The sequence below is a fragment of the Salmo salar genome, chromosome 12 (genome assembly GCF_965601325.2).
Source record: "Salmo salar chromosome 12, fSalSal1, whole genome shotgun sequence".
Lineage (NCBI taxonomy): Eukaryota > Metazoa > Chordata > Actinopteri > Salmoniformes > Salmonidae > Salmo > Salmo salar.
In genome coordinates this window covers 96,471,454-96,498,189 of record NC_138302.1, presented here as the reverse complement: position 1 = coordinate 96,498,189, position 26,736 = coordinate 96,471,454, and the positions used below count along the sequence as shown (strand labels likewise).

Below are 26,736 nucleotides of genomic sequence, written 5' to 3'. Positions count from 1 at the left end.
ACTGTTGTCCTTGTTGTTACTGTCAGTAGTGTTATACTGTTGTTACTGTTAGTAGTGTTATACTGTTGTTACTGTCAGTAGTGTTATACTGTTGTTACTGTTAGTAGTGTTATACTGTTGTTACTGTTAGTAGTGTTATACTGTTGTTACTGTTAGTAGTGTTATACTGTTGTTACTGTTAGTAGTGTTATACTGTTGTTACTGTCAGTAGTGTTATACTGTTGTTACTGTTAGTAGTGTTATACTGTTGTTACTGTTAGTAGTGTTATACTGTTGTTACTGTTAGTAGTGTTATACTGTTGTTACTGTTAGTAGTGTTATACTGTTGTTACTGTCAGTAGTGTTATACTGTTGTTACTTTTGAATAGTGTTATACTGTTGTTACTGTCAGTAGTGTTATACTGTTGTTACTGTTAGTAGTGTTATACTGTTGTTACTGTTAGTAGTGTTATACTGTTGTCCTTGTTGTTACTGTTAGTAGTGTTATACTGTTGTTACTGTCAGTAGTGTTATACTGTTGTTACTGTCAGTAGTGTTATACTGTTGTTATTGTTAGTAGTGTTATACTGTTGTTACTGTTAGTAGTGTTATACTGTTGTCCTTGTTGTTACTGTTAGTAGTGTTATACTGTTGTTACTGTTAGTAGTGTTATACTGTTGTTACTGTTAGTAGTGTTATACTGTTGTTACTGTTAGTAGTGTTATACTGTTGTTACTGTCAGTAGTGTTATACTGTTGTTACTGTTAGTAGTGTTATACTGTTGTTACTGTTAGTAGTGTTATACTGTTGTTACTGTCAGTAGTGTTATACTGTTGTTACTGTTAGTAGTGTTATACTGTTGTTACTGTCAGTAGTGTTATACTGTTGTTACTGTTAGTAGTGTTATACTGTTGTTACTGTCAGTAGTGTTATACTGTTGTTACTGTTAGTAGTGTTATACTGTTGTTACTGTTAGTAGTGTTATACTGTTGTTACTGTCAGTAGTATTATACTGTTGTTACTGTCAGTAATGTTATACTGTTGTTACTGTCAGTAGTGTTATACTGTTGTTACTGTCAGTAGTGTTATACTGTTGTTACTGTTAGTAGTGTTATACTGTTGTTACTGTCAGTAGTGTTATACGGTTGTTACTGTTAGTAGTGTTATACTGTTGTTACTGTTAGTAGTGTTATACTGTTGTCCTTGTTGTTACTGTTTGTGGTGTTATATTGTTGATATGATAATATCTCTTAGTACGTCCCAAACAGCTCCCTGTTCCCTACATAGTGCACTATTTTAGACCCTATTCCCTACATAGTGCACTACTTTAGACCCTATTCCCTACATAGTGCACTACTTTAGACCCTATTTCCTATATAGTGCACTACTTTAGACCCTATTCCCTACATAGTGCACTACTTTAGACCCTATTCCCTATATAGTACACTACTTTTGACCAGAGCTTAGAGTGCCATTTGGTATGCCACCTCTCATTCTAGGCTTCCTTCACATGGCTTCCTGGTTGTGCATAGTGAGAGGGATGGTACATGCTGATAGTGTTAGTGTTAGGTTCCATATAGAAAGAAGAAGTTTATGCTGTGAGAGAGCGAGAGGGAAGGAGAGACAGAAGTGGATTTGGGGTTGTGGTTCCTCAGATGAAAAGGTGTGTGTGTGTCAGGAAGGTGCACTACAGCGGACAGTGGCGTGGACTGACTCTCCTATTGACTACCAAGGAAACATCCGTTTTATATTTTTGCTTTGTTTTGATCTGGACTCTGATACGGGTGGTATAGAGGCTACTGATGAACAGTGTGGCTGTAAGTTCAGTCTTTTTTCTTGTGTGTGTGTGGGTGTGTGTGAGAGTGAGTGTAAGATAGAACTGGCTACTGTATATTTCTCAGTTAGCTTAAAACACTCTTGTAGAAAAAGGTGCTATCTAGAACCTAAAATGTTTTTTGGGCTGTTCCCAGAGAGTTACTATGTAAGAATATGTCGAAGATAAATACACAACGCAGAGACAGAGGATGAGAGGTTAAAAGGACGATAAGTCAATAGAGAACTAACGATCAATGGAAATAGTGTTTTTTCTGTAATAGGGAATTATTGATCAATGGTCCAGAGACATGGGAGGAATATGTCTTCTGAAATAGGATACTTGTTATTTGGCCATTGGCTAGTTTTATTGCAAGGAATTCTAATTGGTCAACGACAGGCTAGGGCTGGGTTATAAAACTACATGCTGTCCCTTTGTTCTGTGGAGAGAATGACTGGAGAGAATCACTGAGAGAGCATCACTGAAGGGGAGAATGACCATCTAACAGTCTTCCCTGCGGCTCAGTTGGTAGAGCATGGTGTTTGCAACGCCAGCATGGTGTGTGCAACGCCAGGCTTGTGGGTTCGATTCCCACGGGGGGCCAGTACAAAAAATGAAATGTATGTATTCAATACTGTAAGTCGCTCTGGATAAGAGTGTCTGCTAAATATGTAAAATGTAACTCCCCGTATGATTTGTCCTCTTCAAATAAACCTATTTTCTTCCCCTTGATTTGCTTTGGGGTTTGTTATTAAAGAATAACATAAATCTCGAACAACCCTTTGAAGAACACTTTTTGCTTCCATGTAGAACCCTTTCCACAGAGGATTCAACATGGAACCCAAAAGGGTTCTAGCTGGAACCAAAAAAGGGTTCTAGCTGGAACCCAAAAGGGTTCTAGCTGGAACCAAAAAAGGGTTCTACATGGAACCCAAAAGGTTTCTAGCTGGAACCAAAAAAGGGTTCTACCTGGAACCCAAAAGGTTTCTAGCTGGAACCAAAAAAGGGTTCTACCTGGAACCAAAAAAGGGTTCTACCTGGAACCAAAAAAGGGTTCTCCTATGGGGACAACCGAAGAACCCCTTTGGAACCCTTTTTTCTCTGAGTGTAGTCTCACGTTAGTGCTTGCGTCTTCACATTTTATAGATAACAGACTAGTATGACTGACTGTACAGTACGTCCATGTGTCCCAGTTTGTTCCAACAATATACACTTGAAGTTATAGATTTCAGCTGTGATAAAGCTATCTGTGCTTTTCACTATGGGGATCAGCTAATGTGGATCCTAATGAATACTAATATTAACTGACATGTTTGGAAAGAAAATCTATTCATGCCTTTTAGTGTTGCGTAATGTGTTGGTCATTCTAGGCCAGTGTTTGCTGTAATTTGCCTTTGTAGTGAAGCAAAAGACAAAATGTACTGTGGACTGTAAGGAAATAAAGTATTCTTCCTCTTCTTTTTATCTATGTTCCAGCTCTCTTCAGACTTCCTGTACGGTGGGCAGATTGCTGACAGTGACCGGGAGCTGGGTCAGGTGACATTTGAATGGAATGTAGAGATGAATGGAATGTGTGCAGGGGAAGTAACTTCCTTGAAACAAAACAAGGAACTAAAAGTTTAACAATACAACAGAACAATAATATCTACATAAATAAATGTCTCCAATGGTGCTATCAGAAGCAATCCTCTAATAATAATATCCTTTAATAATGGCTGAAATGGAGCTAATGGAATGTATAAAAAAAATGTTTTCATCCAATCCATCCCATTCACTCCATTCCACCCATTATTATGAGCTGTCCTCCCCTCAGAAGCCTCCACTGACACACACAGAGCAGCTGACTTGGCACCCCTCTCTGTGCTTCCTGCCTTGTAGAGCATGCAGAGAGCAGTTTCCTCCAACACCATCAGCACCGCAGCTTTCAGAACAGGAGAGTCTCAGGGGGTTGTCCAGCGACGTCACTCTGCCCTACTGCATCATGGGACAGAGCAGCTCAGCCACTCACGAACCATAATACTCCCCAAGAATGGCAAGGTACACACACACACGCACACGCACACGCACACAAATACTGGAACACATGTTAGCAGAATGACACAGACCTATTGTTGTCCGGTTACCCAGAAGTAAAATTCTCTTATGAAAGTTAGTAAATTCCTGTTTTACTTCTGGGGGGGGGGGATGATGTTAGAATGAAGTGACGTCTCCTCCCTCACAAACAGAAACTCTAGGCCAAACCACTCGATTACGCTAAATTCACATCTTTATCATGGCCCAAAAAATACATTTTTGTTTTCATGAATGTTTACGATAGAGTCAATTTTGACTTTGTGGCTGTGCATCTGATAATGTTCTGCCTCTCCCTTTTGGATCCTACTGAAAAACACAAAACAATCAATATATTTCAAAATGTCAGTACATGTAAAAATGTGAACATGCTGTATTGTACTGTAATATGTAGTTCAATTATCACTGAAGGATGTACATCTCACCTGTTGTTTTGCCGGAATATTCGCACTATTGATGCAACTGTTGAACGCTGCAGATTTGGTTGCACCCTTAAACCGGCCTCTCAGAGAGAGACCATGGTTTACAACATGGTCAATAATTGTGGCCCTCATCTCATCAGAGACCACCGCTCTTGGTCTTCCTCTCCTTTGTCCTCCATGCATTCTCCCTCTCCCTGCCACTCTCCTTTCCCCAACAACCTGCCTTCCTTGATCCATGTTTCCAGACAAAATCATTCCAAAGCTGTCCTCTTTTGTCTGTTTGGTAACGAGACTTAAAACAGGACACTTGGGTAGGCTAACAGCTGAAATTACAATCAGCTGTGTTTGGAATGATGAAATATTCTGCTGAGATGTTCTATATGTTTCCATCTGGTAACTGCAGAAATGCACGACATTTGCCATCATTCTGTTTTGAGTGTGTTTCTAACAGTTTTGGAAACAGTGTGTTAACATTGGAAAACATGTGCTGCAAATATATAGTTTTGCAGGTGGTGGAGTATGAATGAGAAAAGAGTTCATGGATTTCGGAGAATGTGGTCATTGGATGCATTTTGTGTGAAAACAATGAAAAATGATTCACAGTTTGGTCCACATACACTTCTGTTTCGCTGACTGTGTGAAGATGTTTGACAATGTGACTTCAGTTTGGACCAATGCATGCAATTGAAAAAAACGAACAAGTGCAAACCGTTTATCATCCATACAGGCTTAAAAATCACAGCACCAGTTAAAGCACCACCTTTGTCCAATCCTGATTTGTCCAAATAATCAATGACAAAAATCAAAAACCAGGAATTACTGCTGCTGGGAATCGTATAATTCTCTGTGGGCCTTGGCAGATTCTCACCGTTCCATCTGTCCACCAGAATCTCTCCACCAGAATCTGTCCACCAGAATCTGTCCACCAGAATCTGTCCACGAGAATCTGTCCACCAGAATCTGTCCACCAGAATCTGTCCACCAGAATCTGTCCACCAGAATCTGTCCACCAGAATCTGTCCACGAGAGTCTGTCCACGAGAGTCTGTCCACCAGAATCTGTCCATGAGAATCTGTCCACCAGAATCTGTCCATGAGAATCTGTCCACCAGAATCTGTCCACCAGAATCTGTCCACCAGAATCTGTCCACCAGAATCTGTCCATGAGAATCTGTCCATGAGAATCTGTCCATGAGAATCTGTCCATGAGAATCTGTCCACCAGAATCTGTCCACGAGAATCTGTCCACGAGAATCTGTCCACGAGAATCTGTCCACCAGAATCTGTCCACCAGAATCTGTCCATGAGAATCTGTCCACCAGAATCTGTCCATGAGAATCTGTCCATGAGAATCTGTCCACCAGAATCTGTCCATGAGAATCTGTCCACCAGAATCTGTCCACCAGAATCTGTCCATGAGAATCTGTCCACCAGAATCTGTCCACCAGAATCTGTCCACCAGAATCTGTCCACGAGAATCTGTCCACCAGAATCTGTCCATGAGAATCTGTCCACGAGAATCTATCCATGAAAATCTGTCCACCAGAATCTATCCATGTGATATTTGTCCAGACCTAACATACATGTGTTGTTCGTAGCTGGCTCAGCAGTGCAGAGACTGTTCCTACCCTGGGACCAGTGTTGTGGTGGTGGAGTCTCCTTCTCCAGCCACCTCTCCCGACAGCAATGACAGCTCCACACCGGTGAGTCTCCACTGTCTCCCATCTGTCTCTCTGTCTCCACTGTCTCCCATCTGTCCCTCTGTCTCCGCTGTCTCCCATCTGTCTCAGCTGTCTCCCATCTGTCCCTCTGTCTCCGCTGTCTCCCATCTGTCCCTCTGTCTCCTCTGTCTCTCTGTCTCCGCTGTCTCCCATCTGTCCCTCTGTCTCCGCTGTCTCCCATCTGTCCCTCTGTCTCTGCTGTCTCCCCCGTCTGTAATCCCTGTCCCACTGTCCATCCATGGTTCTAGTGACATTTCCAACTCAATCCCTAGGTTGTTGCTGTAAATGTTTAACTTACTGTGTGGCACCAACGTGGCTCATCAGACAGAGCAGCCAGTGAATTAGCCCTCTATACCAACAGTTAATCTCCCCTACCGCTTCCATCCTCAGGAGCTGGAAAAAGCAGGTCTGCTGAACAAGACCAAGATAGCAGAGGGAGGCCGGAAACTGAGGTAGACTGTCCGTGATATGAAGGAGATATCATCTTCTATACCCTGTATCCACTGTATAGGTGTGGTGGAACTGTAAACATCACCCTGTGTGTGTGTGTGTGTGTGTGTGTGTGTGTGTGTGTGTGTGTGTGTGTGTGTTTAGGAAGAACTGGAATCCGTCGTGGGTGGTTCTGGTCGGGAACAGTCTGGTGTTCTTCAAGGATCCCAAATCCCAGACCCCCTCCAGCTGGGTAAGATAGTCATTGAGTTTAACTATCATAGATGGAGTTGAAATACATTTTTTTATTTTTTTATTATTATTATTTTAAACGTCTCAAGACTGCTTTCTTATTGGTCTCCAGAAACCAGGCAACAGTCGTCCTGAGAGCAGTGTAGACCTGAGAGGAGCTGTGGTGCAGTGGACCAATGACCTGTCCAGCAAGAAGAACGTCTTCAAGGTCAGACACACACCAGGAGGGAGGGAAGAATCTTTGTTTTAGGGAAGTTAAATGTGTACATTTTAGTCTCACTGAGAGAGAAAGAACTGCTCTGGTGGTTTTTCTGTGAAAAAACATTCTCACGTCCTCTTGAGAGGAAGTTTAGTATCTGACTGTAGGCTATGTGTTGTAACAGGACTCTATGAGCACCAGGGTTCCAGACAATTCAATGTCAACTCAGTCTATTCAATACATGCCTTAAAATTCAATGCATATTTTATATTTCCAGAATTATTATTTGAATTAATTTCCCAAATTGTATTATTCTTTTATTTATCCTTTATTTAACTAGGCAAGTCAGTAAAGAACAAATACTTATTTTCTATGACAGCCTACCCAGGCCAAACCTGGTCCAATTGTGCGCCGCCCTATGGGACTCCCAATCACGGCCGGATGTGATACAGCCTGGATTCGAACCAGGGAATGTAGCGATGCCTCTTGCACTGAGATGCAGTGCCTTAGACCGCTGTGCCACTCGGGAGCCCGAAGTGACTGAAGAACTAGTAGTAAGAAGTAGTACAGTAGCTGGTGAAGTAGTCTGTGATTTGGGACTAACCCACAGTACTTTGTCTGTTTGTGTGGTAGCTGAGGACGGTGACAGGGAATGAGTTCCTTCTGCAGTCAGAGACAGAATCACTGATCAGAGAGTGGTTCAACACCATCCACAGTGTCATCGATAGACTGGTGAGTCTCACACACTGACACCAACTCATCAGGGCTTTCATCAGGGCTTTCATCAGGGCTTTCATCAAATGGTTGTCTGGTACAAGTTGAAATTGTCTTCTCTTCTATAGGATCGGGAGAATCCCCTGGACAATGTCCTGCTGTATTCTCTGAGGAGGGCAGGCAGTGTGGAGATGTTGGACCACAGTGGAGACGAAGAGGACAGTCGAGGAGGATATAAAGCATCACGTGAGTCTCTCCATCCGTCCGTTACGTGAGTCTCTCCATCCATCCGTCCGTCACGTGAGTCTCTCCATCCATCCGTTACGTGAGTCTCTCCATCCATCCGTCACGTGAGTCTCTCCATCCATCCGTCACGTGAGTCTCTCCATCCATCCGTCACGTGAGTCTCTCCATCCATCCGTCACGTGAGTCTCTCCATCCGTCCGTCACGTGAGTCTCACCATCCATCCGTCACGTGAGTCTCTCTATCCATCCGTCACGTGAGTCTCTCCATCCATCCGTTACGTGAGTCTCTCTATCCATCCATCACGAGAGTCTCTCCATCCGTCCGTTATGTGAGTCTCTCCATCCGTCCGTTATGTGAGTCGTAATGTGTGGCGTGACGTGGCGTGGCATGGTGTGGCGTGGTTCCTCCCAGTGGTCTATTTATCTTCACTTTTCTCTAAAATTGACAAAGTTGGTCTATCTTTTTTTGTTATACTTCTTGTTCCTGGTGCCCTCCCTCCTTCACTCCCTCCTTTATTTCTCTCCCTCTTTGCCTCCCGGTGCAGTCCCTCGTTCTGCTTCCAACGTGGAGAACTCAGAGAGGAAGCGTGTTCGGAGCAGACTGAAGAAGTTCATACTGAAGAGACCTCCACTACAGATCCTACAGGAGAAAGGACTCATCAAGGGTGAGATCACTGTCTCTCTGTCTCTCTGTCTCTCTGCCTTCCCTGTAGCTCAGTTGGTAGAGCATGGTGTTTGCAACACCAGGGTTGTGGGTTCGATTCCCACGGGGGGCCAGCAAAAAAAAAATTATGAAATTCTATGAAATGTATGCATTCACTACTGTAAGTCGCTCTGGATAAGAGCGTCTGCTAAATGACAAAAATGTTTTAAAAAAAAATGTTTTAAAATGTTTTTTCTCTCTCTGTGTCTCTGTCTCTCTCTGTGTCTCTGTCTCTCTCTCTGTTTCTGTCTCTCTCTCTGTCTCTATGTCTCTCTGACTCTCTGTCTCTCTGTCTCTCTGTCTCTCTGTCTCTGTCTCGCTGTCTCTCTGTTTCTCTGTCTCTCTGTTTCTCTGTCTGTCTCTGTCTCTCTGTCTCTCTGTTTCTCTGTCTGTCTCTCTGTCTCTCTCTGTCTCTCTGTCTCTCTGTCTCTGTCTCTCTCTGTCTCTCTCTGTCTCTCTGTCTCTCTGTCTCTCTCTCTCTGTCTCTCTGTCTCTCACGTTCTCTCTCTTTGTCTCTGTCTATTTCTCTCTTTCTCAATTCAATTTCAATTCAATTTAAGGGGCTTTAATGGCAGGAGAAACATGTGTTAACATTGCCAAAGCAATTGAAATAGATAATAAACAAAAGTGAAATAACCAAAAAAATTACACAAGTTCCAAAGGGATAAAGACATTTAAAATGTCATATTATGTCTATATACAGTGTTGTAACGATGTGCAAATAGTTAAAGTACAAAAGGGAAATTAAATAAACATAAATATGGGTTGTATTTACAATGGTGTTTGTTCTTCACTGGTTGACCTTTACTTGTGGTAACAGGTCACACATTTTTTTCAGTTTCCACCTCATTTTGTGGGCGGTATGCACATAGCCTGTCATCTCTTGAGAGCCAGGTCTGCCTTTGGCGGTCTTTCTCAATAGCAAGGCTATGCTCACTGAGTCTGTACATAGTCAAAGACTTCCTTTGGGTCAGTCACAGTGGTCAGGTGTTCTGCCACTGTGTACTCTTGGTTTAGGGCCAAATAGCATTCTAGTTTGCTGCTTTTATGTAAATTCTTTCCAATGTGTCAAGTAATTATCTTTTTGTTTTCTCATGATTTTGTTGGGTCTAATTGTGTTGCTGTCCTGGGGCTCTGTGTGGTCTGTTTGTGTTTGTGAACAGAGCCCCAGGACCAGCTTGCTTAGTGGACTCTTCTCCAGGTTCATCTCTGTAGGTGATGGCTTTGTTATGGAAGGTTTGGGAATCGCTTCCTTTTAGATGGTTGTAGAATTTAACGGCTCTTTTCTGGATTTTGATCATAGCGGGTATCGGCCTAATTCTGCTCTGCATGCATTATTTGGTGTTTTACGTTGTACACAGGATAGTTTTGCAGAATTCTGCATGCAGAGCCTCAATTTGGTGTTTGTCCCATTTTGTGAATTCTTGGTTGGTGAGCGGAACCCAGACCTCACAACCACAAAGGTTCTATAATGATTCAAGTATTTTTTGCCAGATCCTAATTGGTATGTCGAATTTTATGTTCCTTTTGATGGCATGGAAGGCCCTTCTTGCCTTGTCTCTCAGATCATTCACAGCTTTTGTGGATGTTACCTGTGGTGTTGATGTTTAGGCCAAGGTATGTATAGTTTTTTGTGTGCTCTAGGGCAACGGTGTCTAGATGGAATTTGTATTCGTGGTCCTGGGAACTGGACCTTTTCTGGAACACCATATTTTTGTCTTACTGAGATTAACTCTCAGGGCCCAGGTCTGACAGAATCTGTGCAGAAGATCTAGGTGCTGCTGTAGGCCCTCCTTGGTTGGTGACAGAAGCACCAGATCATCAGCAAACAGTAGACATTTGACTTCAGATTCCAGTAGGGTGAGGCCGGGTGCTGCAGACTGTTCTAGTGCCCTCGCCAATTCATGATATATATGTTGAAGAGGGTGGGGCTTAAGCTGCATCCCTGTCTCACCCCACAGCCCAGTGGAAAGAAATGTGTTTTTTGCCAATTTTAACCGCACACTTGTTTGTGAACATGGATTTTATAATGTGCATGTTTTTCCCTCAACACCACTTTCCATCCATTGAGCTGCCACAACCCTCTTAGAGTAGTAGCAGCTCAATTCCATGGAACTGGGGATCGATTCAGTTCCTTGACATTTCTGTGGTGTTTGTTTTCATTGAATAATAAGGAAGTAGTGTCGTATCTATGAATATGTCCGTGTCTCTCATGACCTCGGATCACATTTCTGTGGTGTTGACTGTGAATCGCTTCTTAAACATGCTGCTGTTGTTGTCATTTACAGACCAGGTGTTTGGCTGTCATCTAGAGATGCTGTGTGAGAGAGAGAAGAACAATGTGCCTCGTTTCGTCAGGCTCTGCACTGAGGCTGTGGAGAGGAGAGGTACAGCCATAGACATAAAACAATGGGTACAGTACAGCCTCTGCCACTCACTCCCCTGTGGGTACAGTTTGGCAGTCGGTAAAGAAATATTTTGTGGAAGAGAGGAGATTGTTTACTGTACATTTATATCACATTGAACTGGTTTATAATTAATAAGGATTTTATGGGTTTTAAGTATTTTAACCATCTGTGGTTGTTGCCAAGGTTACACGGAGTACCGGTGTGTTGTTGTCAGGGTTACATGTTGTACCGGTGTGTTGTTGTCAGGGTTACATGTTGTACCGGTGTGTTGTTGTCAGGGTTACGTGTTGTACCGGTGTGTTGTTGTCAGGGTTACGTGTTGTACCGGTGTGTTGTTGTCAGGGTTACATGTTGTACCGGTGTGTTGTTGTCAGGGTTACGGGTTGTACCGGTGTGTTGTTGTCAGGGTTACGTGTTGTACCGGTGTGTTGTTGTCAGGGTTACGTGTTGTACCGGTGTGTTGTTGTCAGGGTTACGTGTTGTACCGGTGTGTTATTGCCAGGGTTACGTGTTGTACCGGTGTGTTGTTGTCAGGGTTACGTGTTGTACCGGTGTGTTGTTGTCAGGGTTACGTGTTGTACCGGTGTGTTGTTGTCAGGATTACGTGTTGTACCGGTGTATTGTTGTCAGGGTTACGTGTTGTACCGGTGTGTTGTTGTCAGGGTTACGTGTTGTACCGGTGTGTTGTTGTCAGGGTTACGTGTTGTACCGGTGTGTTGTTGTCAGGGTTACGTGTTGTACCGGTGTGTTGTTGTCAGGGTTACGTGTTGTACCGGTGTGTTGTTGTCAGGGTTACATGTTGTACCGGTGTGTTGTTGTCAGGGTTACATGTTGTACCGGTGTGTTGTTGCCAGGGTTACATGTTATACCTGTAGCTCAGTTGGTAGAGCATGGTGTTTGCAACGCCAGGGTTGTGGGTTCGATTCCCACGGGGGGCCAGCACAGGAAAAAAAATGTATGAAATGTATGCATTCACTACTGTAAGTCGCTCTGGATAAGAGCGTCTGCTAAATGACTAAAATGTAAATGTAAAAAAATGTTATACCGGTGTGTTGTTGTCAGGGTTACATGTTGTACCGGTGTGTTGTTGTCAGGGTTACGTGTTGTACCGGTGTGTTGTTGTCAGGGTTACATGTTGTACCGGTGTGTTGTTGTCAGGGTTACGGGTTGTACCGGTGTGTTGTTGTCAGGGTTACGTGTTGTACCGGTGTGTTGTTGCCAGGGTTACGTGTTGTACCGGTGTGTTGTTGCCAGGGTTACGTGTTGTACCGGTGTGTTGTTGTCAGGGTTACGTGTTGTACCGGTGTGTTATTGCCAGGGTTACGTGTTGTACCGGTGTGTTGTTGTCAGGGTTACGTGTTGTACCGGTGTGTTGTTGTCAGGGTTACGTGTTGTACCGGTGTGTTGTTGTCAGGGTTACGTGTTGTACCGGTGTGTTGTTGTCAGGGTTACATGTTGTACCGGTGTGTTGTTGTCAGGGTTACATGTTATACCTGTAGCTCAGTTGGTAGAGCATGGTGTTTGCAACGCCAGGGTTGTGGATTCGATTCCCACGGGGGGCCAGCACAGGAATTTTTTTTAATGAAATGTATGCATTCACTACTGTAAGTCGCTCTGGATAAGAGCGTCTGCTAAATGACTAAAATGTAAATGTAAAAAAATGTTATACCGGTGTGTTGTTGTCAGGGTTACATGTTGTACCGGTGTGTTGTTGTCAGGGTTACATGTTGTACCGGTGTGTTGTTGTCAGGGTTACATGTTGTACCGGTGTGTTGTTGTCAGGGTTACGTGTTGTACCGGTGTGTTGTTGTCAGGATTACGTGTTGTACCGGTGTATTGTTGTCAGGGTTACGTGTTGTACCGGTGTGTTGTTGTCAGGGTTACGTGTTGTACCGGTGTGTTGTTGTCAGGGTTACGTGTTGTACCGGTGTGTTGTTGTCAGGGTTACGTGTTGTACCGGTATGTTGTTGTCTGGGTTACGTGTTGTACTGGTGTGTTGTTGTCAGGGTTATATGTTGTACCGGTGTGTTGTTGTCAGGGTTACGTGTTGTACCGGTGTGTTGTTGTCAGGGTTACATGTTGTACCGGTGTGTTGTTGTCAGGGTTACATGTTGTACCGGTGTGTTGTTGTCAGGGTTACATGTTGTACCGGTGTGTTGTTGCCAGGGTTACATGTTGTACCGGTGTGTTGTTGTCAGGGTTACATGTTGTACCGGTGTGTTGTTGTCAGGGTTACATGTTGTACCGGTGTGTTGTTGTCAGGGTTACATGTTGTACCGGTGTGTTGTTGTCAGGGTTACATGTTGTACCGGTGTGTTGTTGTCAGGGTTACATGTTGTACCGGTGTGTTGTTGCCAGGGTTACATGTTGTACCGGTGTGTTGTTGTCAGGGTTACATGTTGTACCGGTGTGTTGTTGTCAGGGTTACATGTTGTACCGGTGTGTTGTTGTCAGGGTTACATGTTGTACCGGTGTGTTGTTGTCAGGGTTACATGTTGTACCGGTGTGTTGTTGCCAGGGTTACATGTTGTACCGGTGTGTTGTTGTCAGGGTTACATGTTGTACCGGTGTGTTGTTGTCAGGGTTACATGTCCTACCTGTGTGTTGTTATTCAGGTCTGGAGACAGACGGTATCTACAGAGTGAGTGGGAACCTGGCGGTCATCCAGAAACTACGCTTCCTAGTCAACCATGGTGAGGGAGGGAGTACGGGAGGAATGAAGAGAGGGAGAGAGGGAGGAGGGAGGGAGGTAGGAAGAGAGGGAGGATGGAGGGAGGGTTGAAGAGAGGGAGAGAGGGAGGAGGGAGGGAGGTATGAAGAGAGGGAGAGAGGGAGGAGGGAGGGAGGTATGAAGAGAGGGAGAGAGGGAGGAGGGAGGGAGGTATGAAGAGGGGAGGAGGAGGGAGGGTTGAAGAGGGGAGGAGGAGGGAGGTAGAGAGGGAGGATGGAGGGAGGGTTGAAGAGGGGAGGAGGAGGGAGGAAGAGAGGGAGGAGGGGGAGGGTTGAAGAGAGGGAGGAGGAAGAGAGGGAGAAGGGAGGGAGGTAGGAAGAGAGGGAGGAGGGAGGAAGAGAGGGAAGAGGGAGGGAGGTAGGAAGAGAGGGAGGAGGGAGGAGGGAGGAAGGGAGAAAGAGAGGGAGGAGGGAGGAAGGTATAAGGAGATGGAGGAGTGAGGCGGGAGGAAGAGAGGGCTGAACGGATGAAGAGAGGGAGCAGGGCTGAAGGGGTGAAGAGAGGGAGGAGGGAGGAAGAGAGGGAGGGGGGAGGAGGGGTGAAGGGGTGGAGGGAGGGAGGGAGGGAGGGGGGAGGAGGGGTGAAGGGAGGGAGGGAGGGAGAGGAGGGGTGAAGGGGTGAAGGGAGGGAGGGGGGAGGGAGGGAGAGGGTATGTTCTGAAAAGCATCCTACAATACACATCTAATTGTTTTAAGCCCAGAGTGCTTTATAATGGACATGATTTAGGATTCCACTCTGAACGAGAATAACCTGATTCCGATCTGCTTGACCTTGTAGGCTAAATGACTGTTGGTTGTTTTTTTGCAGAGCGAGCGGTGACTACAGACGGACGTTATATGTTCCCTGCGGAGTTGATGCAAGGTAGACAGACAGATGGAGACTGTCGAGCCAAGATGGCTCACAGTTTTCATCCAAATGCCTATCTGCATATCTGTGTGCACTGTACTCACTCCATACATGCAAAAGCACACGTTTGTTTGTCTTGATATTTTCCATGTGTCTATTGTGTTGTCTTTGCATCAAATATTTCTGTTTGAGTAAACTATATATTCAAGCACCTATATGTGCTTTTACACGGTCCATTGGTGTCACCCAGTGGTAGAAACAGGGTACTGCAGCGTGTGTTTTGTGGAACACCTTAGCCCAGCTCACCTGACCAATGTTTTGTGATAATAATTTGGACAGTAGATAGAACCTTAAATCACTCTCTTGAAGAACCACCGTTATTGAGTGTACAGATGTATCTGTGGCACTTTGAGAAACATTGTTCAGGAGGGTTGTATTGTGTTTGCCTTTCTCTCTGCCCTCCGACCATCGCTTCACTTTCACAGCCAGTTTCTTGCTGCTACAGCTACCAGCCTGCCAGCCTGCCGGCCGACCTGTCAATCAAAGTACTGAGGGAGTTTTTAACAGTAAAATTCACACATGTCCCTTCCTTCCTTCCTTCCTTCCTTCCTTCCTTCCTTCCTTCCTTCCTTCCTTCCTTCCTTCCTTCCTTCCTTCCTTCCTTCCTTCCTTCCTTCCTTCCTTCCTTCCTCCCTCCACCCCTCTCTCCCTCCACCAATAGAGAAGTTCAACCTGGAACAGAGTGAGTGGGAGGACATCCATGTCATCACAGGAGCCCTGAAGCTGTTCTTCAGAGAGCTTCCTGAACCCCTGGTTCCTTACTGCTTCTTCACAGATATCTTAGAGACCGTCAGTGAGTATAGACCCTTTCTATTACCTACCTATCCCCCTAACTACCTAACTAACTAACTAACTAACTAACTAACTAACTAACTAACTAACTAACTAACTAACTAACTAACTAACTAACTAACTAACTAACTAACTGCCTACCTACCCAACTAGCTACTAGCTACCTACCTACCTAGCTACCTAAAGCTACCTACCTACCTAGCTACCTACCTAGCTACCTAGCTACCTACCTAGCTACCTAGAGTTAGAAGATTCTGATCTGGAGTGTAACGAGTGTGTCCTACTGTGTGTGTGTGTTCCAGAGATGTCAGACTACCTGGATAAAGTGGACCGTCTGAAGTCGCTGGTACTGAGCATGCCTGCTCCCAACCAAGACACCATGAGGTTCATGTTCAGCCATCTCAAACGGTACGAGACACCACACCTCCAAGGGTTAAACCCCCCTGTCACAATACCCAGTGTACCCTCAATAAACCCTCTGTCACAACACCCAGTGTACCCTCAATAAACCCTCTGTCACAACACCCAGTGTACCCTCAATAAACCCTCTGTCACAACACCCAGTGTACCCTCAATAAACCCTCTGTCACAACACCCAGTGTACCCTCAATAAACCCTCTGTCACAACACCCAGTGTACCCTCAATAAACCCTCTGTCACAACACCCAGTGTACCCTCAATAAACGCTCTGTCACAATACCCAGTGTACCCTCAATAAACCCTCTGTCACAACACCCAGTGTACCCTCAATAAACCCTCTGTCACAATACCCAGTGTACCCTCAATAAACCCTCTGTCACAACACCCAGTGTACCCTCAAAAATCTGTCCCCTCTAACCCCAATCTAATTCCATTTCACCATCTTTCAATTGTTCTGGATGTCCTTCAGTCGTACATCAGTTGTTTAAGAATCAGCGTTTATTGTCTGGAGAAAAATAATATGCAGCATGTAATACCACTGACCACTAGAGGGAGGAGTACCCACATTCCTAGCAGTTGTCATCCAACATGTGAAGGAAAAGTGTGAAGAAGTCTTGGTGAGCGAGTGCTGTGGCTACCTGGGGGTTATATTTGAGAGAGGACAATGAGGTTGAAAGAGTGAAGGATTTAGGATTTTGCAGAAGTTAACGAAAATAATATCACATTTCATGTACTGCTCTGCTACTTAAATGTTACTGTCCCCAGGTCTAAAATAATGACTGTGTTGTGTTCGTGAGTCTGATGTTTGTGCCAGTGTGTGTCTCCTATGAGTCTGTCTGTCACTGTGTCTCTATCTCTCTTACTCCCTGCTTCTCATTTTCTCACCTGTCACCTTAAATCAATCCATCTACTTCTCTCCTCTATAAATCTACCCATCTCCCTCCTCCTCTCTTCCTCACCTCCTCTCCCCTTCCCTCCTCCCTCCTCCTCCCCCTCATTACCCCTCTGCCCATCTCATTCTCTCTCATCTGTCTCCCCCTCTCCTCTCCTCCTCCCCTGTGATCTCTGTGGGAATGGCATTTTTCAAAGGATGCCTCATGCTGTGGCTTTAACCCATTCCTGTGTGTGTGTGTGTGTGTGTGTGTGTGTGTGTGTGTGTGTGTGTGTGTGTGTGTGTGTGTGTGTGTCCACACACACGTGGTCCACGCACATACCACTGTCCTGCTGCTCTGTGAATCAACAAGAATAATTCAAATGACAAGCAGATTGTCAACAGTGACCACTGAGATGAAGCTGTGTGTCATTGGTGGTCACTGGAATGGCACAGATAGAGTCAGGCTAATCCGCTGTAGAAAGACCCTGTAGCCATATTGTACAAGCAGTAATCTATCACTCTTTCTGTCTCATTCTCTCCCCCAGGGTGATGGAACATTCTGACTCTAACCGGATGTCGACCCAGAACATCGGCATAGTGTTCGGTCCCACCCTGATGCGTCCGGAGAGGGACAATGTTAACATGGCCATCAACATGGTCTACCAGAACCAGGCCGTGGAGCTCATTCTCAATGAGTTTGACCGTATCTTCAGACCCATTAACTTTACATCCCTCTGACATCCCTTTAGCCCAGGAAACCGAACCTAGAACCCACCCAGCCCCAAGTACCCAGTCAGCACAGAACACTGAACCTAGAACCCACCCAGCCCCAAGTACCCAGTCAGCACAGAACACTGAACCTAGAACCCACCCAGCCCCAAGTACCCAGTCAGCCCAGAACACCGAACCTAGAACCCACCCAGCCCCAAGTACCCAGTCAGCCCAGAACACCGAACCTAGAACCCACTCAGCCCCAAGTACCCAGTCAGCACAGAACACCGAACCTAGAGCCCACCCAGCCCCAAGTACCCAGTCAGCACAGAACACTGAACCTAGAACCCACCCAGCCCAGAACACTGAACCTAGAACCCACCCAGCCCCAAGTACCCAGTCAGCACAGAACACTGAACCTAGAACCCACCCAGCCCAGAACACTGAACCTAGAACCCACCCAGCCCCAAGTACCCAGTCAGCACAGAACACCGAACCTAGAACCCACCCAGCCCCAAGTACCCAGTCAGCACAGAACACAGAACACCGAACCTAGAACCCACCCAGCCCCAAGGACCCAACTCAGTGACCTGAACCAACTTTGGACCCAACCCCTCTGGTACTGTATCCTCCAACACCCAAACCCAGCCCAGCCTGAGCCAAACACAGAGACCAGAACCGACAGAACCAGAAAGGCTGTGAAAGGACACCAGCTTCTCCTCATGCTCTTCTTACTTCCTCCCTGTAGTATCAACTTGTGGTAAAAACATAGGTGGGTAAACTGATCGCCGGTCGCTGTGAAAAAAACTAGCGCTTCCTATACTTTCAATGCACTGTATGGCAAAAGAAAGAAAGGTGGGTAAACTGCATTTACTTGCATTGACCCTCCATTACACCCCCTGGTATCAACACCAGCTTAACTCACCTCATCCCACGGCACGGAGAAAGACATGCAAAGACATGGGAAAAGGAGGAAAAGCCAATATGGATAATGTACAGTATGTTTCCTTATCTCCTGCTGTAGTATAGTAGCAACTACAGCCAAACTCGCCTCCGCCAAACTCAACGGCAACAACAAGCTGTTTCATCTTTGTGTCATTGTCTATTATCTGTCTACAATAAAGTTATTGTGAAGTTTTCAAATTTGAACCTTGTCAGACTTTGTGTCATGACTGGAGAATGAATCCAGACTTTAAACGACTTTAGTTTGGTTATAATGACAACGCAATGGAATGCCAATATTATGTACCTCGAGTCTAATTGTATTGGTCGTGTACACATATTATGCAGATGTTATCGCTGGTGTAGCGAAATGCTTCTGTTTCTAGCTCCTACCGTGCAGTATACCTAACAATACAAAACAATACACACAAATCCCACAAAAAAAATTTTAATTAAGAAATATCAGAACGAGCAATGTCCGAGGCCGGAATATAAATATACTGTACACTGAGTGTACAAAACATTAAGAACACCTTCCTAATATTGAGTTGCGCACCCCCCACCCCTCCTTTGCCCTCAGAATATCCTCAATTCATCAGGGCATGGACTCTACAAGGTGTTGAAAGCGTTCCACAGGGATGCTGGCCCATGTTGACTCCAATGCTTCCCACAGTTGTGTCATGTTGACTGGATGTCCTTTGGGTGGTGGACCATTCTTGATACACACGGGAAACTGTTGAGTGTGAAAAACGCAGCAGCATTGCAGTTCTTGTCACAAACCGGTGCGCCTGGCACCTACCCTGTTCAATGGCACTTACATCTTTTATCATGCCCATTCACCCTCTGAATGGCACACATACACAATCCATGTCTCAATTGTCTCAAGGCTTAAAAATCCTTCTTTAACCCGTCCCTTCCCTTTCATCTACACTGATTGAAGTGGATTTAACAAGTGACATCAATAAGGGATCATAGCTTTCACCTTGATTCACCTGGCCAGTCAGTGTATGTCATGGAAAGAGCAGATGTTCTTAATGTTTTGTAAACTCAGTGTCTCTATACAGTATATGTATATGATAGTGTGTATGGACAGTATATGAATAGAAAAGGTGTGTACAGCACTAGTTTTATAGAATGGTGTGTATGGACATTATACAATAAAATACAATTTTACTGGTCACATACACGTGTTTATCAAATAAAATCTAAGTTTATTTGTCACGTGCGCCAAATACAACAGGTGTAGACCTTAGAGTGAAATGCTTACTTACAGGCTCTAACTAATAGTGCAAAAAAAGGTATTAGGTGAACAAAAGGTAAGTAAAGAAATAAAACAACAGTAAAAAGACAGGCTATATACAGTAGCGAGGCTATAAAAGTAGCGAGGCTACATACAGACACTGGTTAGTCAGGCTGTTTGAGGTAGTATGTACATGTAGAAATGGTTAAAGTGACTATGCATATATGATGAACAGAGAGAGTTTAGCAGATGTTATTGCCAGTGTAGCGAAATGCTTGTGCTTCTAGTTCCCGACAGTGCAGTAATATCTAACAATTACACAACAAATACCTAATACACACAAATCTAAGTAAAGGAATGGAATTAAGAATATATATATAATATATATATATATAATAACATAAATATATGGACGAGCAATGTCAGAGCAGCATAGACTAAGATACAGTAGATAGTATAGAAAAATGTATAGTATATACATACGAGATTTGTAATGCGAGATATGTAAACATTATTAAAGTGGCATTGTTAAAGTGACTAGTGATCCATTTATTAAAGTGGCCAGTGATTTCAAGTATGTATGTAGACAGCAGGCTCTCTATGTTAGTGATGGCTGTTTAACAGTCTGATGGCCTTGAGATAGAAGCTGTTTTTCAGTCTCTCGGTTCCAGCTTTGATGCACCTGTACTGACCTCTCCATCTGGATGATAGTGGGGTGAACAGGAAGTGGCTCGGGTGGTTGTTATCCTTGATTATCTTTTTGGCCTTCCTGTGACATCGGGTGCTGTAGGTGTCCTGGAGGGCAGGTAGTTTGCCCCCGGTGATGCTTTGTGCAGACCGCACCACCCTCTGGAGAGTCCTGCGGTTGAGTGCCGTGCAGTTGCCGTACCAGACGGTGATACAGCCCGACAGGATGCATCTGTAAAGGTTTGTGAGGGTTTTAGGTGACAAGCCAAATTTCTTCAGCCTCCTGAGGTTGAAGAGAGGCCCCCTTGCACCTTCTTCAGCACACTGTCTGTGTGGGTGGACCATTTCAGTTTGTCAGTGATATGTACGCCGAGGAACTTAAAACTTTCCACCTTCTCCACTGCTGTCCTGTCGATGTGGACAGGGGGGTGCTCCCTCTACTGTTTCCTGAAGTCCAAGATCATCTCCTTTGTTTTGTTGATGTTGAGTGAGAGGTTATTGTCCTGACACCACACTCCCAGAACCCTCACCTCCTCCATGTAGGCCGTCTCATCGTTATTAGAAATCAAGCCTACTACTGTTGTGTCGATATATGAATAGAAAAGGTGTGTACAGCAGTAGTTATATAGGAGAGTCTTGACTAGAATACAGTATATATATACTGCTCAAAAAAATAAAGGGAACACTTAAACAACACAATGTAACTCCAAGTCAATCACACTTCTGTGAAATCAAACTGTCCACTTAGGAAGCAACACCGATTGACAATACATTTCACATGCTGTTGTGCAAATGGAATAGACAACAGGTGGAAATTATAGGCAATTAGCAAGACACCCCCAATAAAGGAGTGGTTCGGCAGGTGGTGACCACAGACCACTTCTCAGTTCTTATGCTTCCTGGCTGATGTTTTGGTCACTTTTGAATGCTGGCGGTGCTTTCACTCTTGTGGTAGGATGAGACGGAGTCTACAACTCACACAAGTGGCTCAGGTAGTGCAGCTCATCCAGGATGGCATATCAATGCGAGCTGTGGCAAGAAGGTTTGCTGTGTCTGTCAGCGTAGTGTCCAGAGCATGGAGGCGCTACCAGGAGACAGGCCAGTACATCAGGAGACGTGGAGGAGGCCGTAGGAGGGCAACAACCCAGCAGCAGGACCGCTACCTCCGCCTTTGTGCAAGGAGGAGCAGGAGGAGCACTGCCAGAGCCCTGCAAAATGACCTCCAGCAGGCCACAAATGTGCATGTGTCTGCTCAAATGGTCAGAAACAGACTCCATGAGGGTGGTATGAGGGCCCGACGTCCACAGGTGGGGGTTGTGCTTACAGCCCAACACCGTGCAGGACGTTTGGCATTTGCCAGAGAACACCAAGATTGGCAAATTCGCCACTGGCGCCCTGTGCTCTTCACAGATGAAGCAGGTTCACACTGAGCACGTGACAGAGTCTGGAGACGCCGTGGAGAACGTTCTGCTGCCTGCAACATCCTCCAGCATGACCGGTTGGCGGTGGGTCAGTCATGGTGTGGGGTGGCATTTCTTTGGGAGGCCGCACAACCCTCCATGTGCTCGCCAGAGGTAGCCTGACTGCCATTAGGTACCGAGATGAGATCCTCAGACCCCTTGTGAGACCATATGCTGGTGCGGTTGGCCCTCGGTTCCTCTTAATGCAAGACAATGCTAGACCTCATGTGGCTGGAGTGTGTCAGCAGTTCCTGCAAGAGGAAGGCATTGATGCTATGGACTGGCCCGCCCGTTCCCCAGACCTGAATCCAATTGAGCACATCTGGGACATCATGTCTCGCTCCATCATGTCTCGCCACGTTGCACCACAGACTGTCCAGGAGTTGGCGGATGCTTTAGTCCAGGTCTGGGAGGAGATCCCTCAGGAGACCATCCGCCACCTCATCAGGAGCATGCCCAGGCATTGTAGGGAGGTCATACAGGCACGTGGAGGCCACACACACCACTGAGCCTCATTTTGACTTGTTTTAAGGACATTACATCAAAGTTGGATCAGCCTGTAGTGTGGTTTTCCACTTTAATTTTGAGTGTGACTCCAAATCCAGACCTCCATGGGTCGATAAATTGGATTTCCATTGATTATTTTTGTGTGATTTTGTTGTCAGCACATTCAACTATGTAAAGAAAAAAGTATTTAATAAGATTATTTATTTCATTCAGATCTAGGATGTGTTGTTTAAGTGTTCCCTTTATTTTTTTGAGCAGTGTATATTTTTGATTTGTGTATTTCAATTTTCATGTTGAAAACCTACCGATTTATTTTGTGAAAGTTTGTACACAAGTGTAATATTCTCAATTTAGTGCATTTTGGAGTGTCCTTACTGAAACAGATTAATTTTGGAGGGACACATTTTGAAGTGTCCCTACTGAAACAGATTCATTTTGGAGGGACACATTTTGGAGTGTCCCTACTGAAACAGATGAACCCTTGCTAAAGTTCAACTTAAAGTAACAAATGCCGTAAAATAGACAGTGAAACAATAGAAAACATAACAACTTGATTGTGAAACGTCCTTCCATGAGGAAATGACTGGGTGATATTTATTCTGCGGTGCTGGGGAATAGTGAACTATAGTTCAACTAGTAAATACACTGTAGCTCGGTGGTAGTTGAACTACATTCAAGTCTCGGTAATGTCTTCAGTAGCTAATTACCTTTTTTTGGCCATGTAGTGGTGTAGCTAACTACTGAAACTAAGCACTACTTATTTTTGCAAGAAGAGAATAAAATAGCATCCGACCTGCCTAATTCTCACTTGAAATAGTTGTTGTTTATTAATAGGTTACATTCTACATCCTGTGAATACCTGACGACAGGGTTATTGGGGCGGCAGGTAGCCTAGTGGTTTGAGCGTTGGACTAGTAACCGGAAGGTTGCAAGATAGAATCTCTGAGCTGACAAGGTAAAAATCTGTCGTTCTGCCCCTGCAATTTGCAGTCTATGACATTTCGGATTTAGATATGATAATGTATCACAAAGTAGTTTGGATTTAGTGAATTACTTTTTCAAACTAGCTTTAGTTAAGTAAACTATATTTTTCTAAAGAGTAGTTTTAGTGTAGCTTAACTTTTTGTAGTGTGAAGTAATTGGTAGTTTGGTAAACTATGATTTCAGAGTAGCTTCCCCAACACTGTTCTTTTGCTTATTCATTTCAGGCTTTGGGTTAGAGTGTTGTCCGTTGTCTAACAGCAGACTTGGGTTCAAATACTATTGGAAATTTTCATATGCTTTCAGCGCTTGCTCTAGCCTGCCTGGAGTGTCAGCCTGCCAGGTGGGTAGGGTTTACAGTATTGGGACTTGTCTATTGGTCCATTAAACCAGGCATGCTCAATCAAGAGCAGATAAATTATTTGAAAGATTTTAAATAGTATTTGAACACAGGTCTGTTAAGGACTAGTGAATTGAGTTAAGCATGAGAGATTCTAGAAGTGTGGAGGTATGTATGTACGCCTCTTCAGAGACAGCTAGGGCAGACAGCTACCCTGTGATTGGTGGAAACCAAAAACAAAAGACATAACAAAAGAGGAACTAGAAATGCAGATATTTAAAAGTATACTTCAGGATTTTTGGCGCCTTCATCTACTTCCCCAGAGTCAGAAGAACGCATGGACCCATTTTTATGTCTCTGCATCCAGTATGAAGGACGTCGAAAGTACATGCAGAGACATAAAAATGGTATCCACAAGTTCAACTGACTCTGAGGAAGTAGATGAAGGCCCCAAAAATCCTGAAGTATCCTTTTAAAATGTGGATTTCCCCAAAATGAACTCCCTCTGAAGGTTTGGTAATACTGAAGGTTTGGTAATATTGTGGGTTTGGTAATATTGTGGGTTTGGTCATACTGTGGGTTTGGTCATACTGTGGGTTTGGTAATACTGTGGGTTTGGTAATATTGTGGGTTTGGTAATACTGTGGGTTTGGTAATACTGAGGGTTTGGTAATACTGAAGGTTTGGTAATATTGTGGGTTTGGTAATACTGTGGGTTTGGTAATACTGTGGGTTTGGTAATACTGAAGGTTTGGTAATACTGAAGGTTTGGTAATATTGTGGGTTTGGTAATACTGTGGGTTTGGTAATACTGTGGGTTTGGTAATACTGTGGGTTTGGTAATATTGTGGGTTTGGTAATACTGAGGGTTTGGTCATACTGAGGGTTTGGTAATATTGTGGGTTTGGTAATACTGTGGGTTTGGTAATACTGTGGGTTTGGTAATACTGAAGGTTTGGTAATATTGTGGGTTTGGTAATATTGTGGGTTTGGTAATACTGAAGGTTTGGTAATATTGTGGGTTTGGTCATACTGAAGGTTTGGTAATATTGTGGGTTTGGTAATACTGAAGGTTTGGTAATATTGTGGGTTTGGTAATACTGAGGGTTTGGTAATATTGTGGGTTTGGTCATACTGAAGGTTTGGTAATACTGAGGGTTTGGTAATATTGTGGGTTTGGTAATACTGAAGGTTTGGTAATATTGTGGGTTTGGTCATACTGAAGGTTTGGTAATACTGAGGGTTTGGTTATATTGTGGGTTTGGTAATACTGAAGGTTTGGTAATATTGTGGGTTTGGTAATACTGAAGGTTTGGTAATATTGTGGGTTTGGTAATACTGTGGGTTTGGTAATACTGAAGGTTTGGTCATACTGAGGGTTTGGTAATATTGTGGGTTTGGTAATACTGTGGGTTTGGTAATACTGTGGGTTTGGTCATACTGAGGGTTTGGTAATATTGTGGGTTTGGTAATATTGTGGGTTTGGTAATACTGAGGGTTTGGTAATACTGAGGGTTTGGCAGGAGAAGACAAAGCAGAGCAAGAAAGAAAATAAGAGAAGAAAATAAGAAGAGAAGTAACGAGTGTGTGTTGCATTTTGATGTTTTATTTTATATCTTTATTCATTTTTATTTTCATATTATTGCACGTCTCATGGATGGGAGGAAGGGAAAGAGGGAAATGTTTTTCTGTCACCAGCAGAGTTGAGTGAAGTTGAGTCATTATAATTTTTTATAATGGGAACAAAACGTTGTGTGTATTCCAATCCTTGTCAGTGCATTGCCAGAGTTGCCCCATTCCGTTTGAGTGCTGGTTCTAGTTCTGTTTATTGCATTGAGGACCACACAGCAGTTTTGAAATAGGATAACACATATCTATGACCTGAAATGACTGCAGATTATTACATAACTATCTGACTCCCAAACAGCCCAAAGTTAGTTACAATTATGCATATTGTTTTAAAACCTTGAATTCCTATTTTATTTACTCCTAAAATGCTCCTATAACAAGAGTTCATATTCACTGTTCACGTGTAGAGACAAAACTATTTGGGATAAAACTGATGACATGTTATATCTCATAAAACACACTGGCAGATACTTAAAAAATAAATAATTTTAAATATGCAGAAAGCGTTTATATTTTGTATATAACCGTAATTATCAACCGTTTGTGTTTTTTCTCACTCCAAATCGTGCAATTTCCCGAGATTTATGTGTTAATAAAAACCAATGGAATAAAACTATTGGCAACATTATTTCCTGTGATGTTTTTTCTTATTTTCTCAGGCTTGTGGTGATGATCAGTAATATTAAAACCAGCTATGAGCAAGAGGGGGGGGGGGGCAACACAATTAGACCCAACCAAATCATGAATACCAAAAGATAATTACTTGACAGATTTGAAAGAATTTACAAAAAAACAGAGCAAACTAGAATGCTCTTTGACCCTAAACAGAGTACACAGTGGCAGAATACCTGACCACTGTGATTGACCCAAAATTAAGGAAATCTTTTACTATGTACAGACTCAGTGAGCATAGCCTTGCTATTGAGAAAGGCCGCCGCCGTAGGCAGACCTGGCTCTCAAGAGAAGACAGGATGTGCACACTGCCCACAAAATGAGGTGGAAACTGAGCTGCACTTCCTAACCTCCTGCCCAATGTATGACCATATTAGAGACACATATTTCCCTCAGATTACACAGACCCACAAAGAATTCGAAAACAAATCAAATTTTGATAAACTCCCATATCTATTTGGTGAAATACCAGCGTGCAATCACAGCAGGGCAACCAGTAAACAAACACCATTGTAAATACAACCTATATTTATGTTTATTTATTTTCCCTTTTGTACTTTAACCATTTAACCGTAATAGCCTTGGTTTCATGCATGTTAACATTAGAAGCCCCCTCCCTAAGTTTGTTTTATTCACTGCTTTAGCACACTCTGCCAACCCGGATGTCCTAGCCGTGTCTGAATCCTGGCTTAGGAAGACCACCAAAAACTCTGAAATCTCCATCCCTAACTACAACATTTTCAGACAAGATAGAACGACCAAAGGGGGCGGTGTTGCAATCTACTGCAGAGATAGCCTGCAGAGTTTTGTCCTACTATCCAGGTTTGTACCCAAACAATTTGAACTTCTTCTTTTAAAAATCCACCTCTCTAAAAACAAGTCTCTCACT

The 26,736-nt window shown here is 43.9% G+C and overlaps 1 protein-coding gene across 2 annotated transcripts in view; it reads left to right on the top strand.

Moving 5' to 3' along the window:
- arhgap9 (Rho GTPase activating protein 9) overlaps positions 1-18,538 on the top strand; it is a 60,515-nt gene extending 41,977 nt beyond the window's left edge. For both annotated transcript variants that reach the window (XM_045691932.2, XM_045691930.2), the window contains 15 exons: positions 3,269-3,328; positions 3,671-3,829; positions 5,882-5,986; positions 6,395-6,456; positions 6,599-6,686; positions 6,798-6,893; positions 7,518-7,616; positions 7,727-7,844; positions 8,390-8,509; positions 10,836-10,934; positions 13,571-13,648; positions 14,494-14,547; positions 15,254-15,385; positions 15,687-15,792; positions 17,224-18,538. In XM_045691932.2, coding sequence (XP_045547888.2) covers positions 3,269-3,328; positions 3,671-3,829; positions 5,882-5,986; positions 6,395-6,456; positions 6,599-6,686; positions 6,798-6,893; positions 7,518-7,616; positions 7,727-7,844; positions 8,390-8,509; positions 10,836-10,934; positions 13,571-13,648; positions 14,494-14,547; positions 15,254-15,385; positions 15,687-15,792; positions 17,224-17,416 — 1,569 coding nt within the window. In that variant the 3' untranslated portion in view covers positions 17,417-18,538. The remainder of the gene's footprint in view (positions 1-3,268; positions 3,329-3,670; positions 3,830-5,881; positions 5,987-6,394; positions 6,457-6,598; positions 6,687-6,797; positions 6,894-7,517; positions 7,617-7,726; positions 7,845-8,389; positions 8,510-10,835; positions 10,935-13,570; positions 13,649-14,493; positions 14,548-15,253; positions 15,386-15,686; positions 15,793-17,223) is intronic.
- Positions 18,539-26,736: the final 8,198 nt, after the last annotated feature.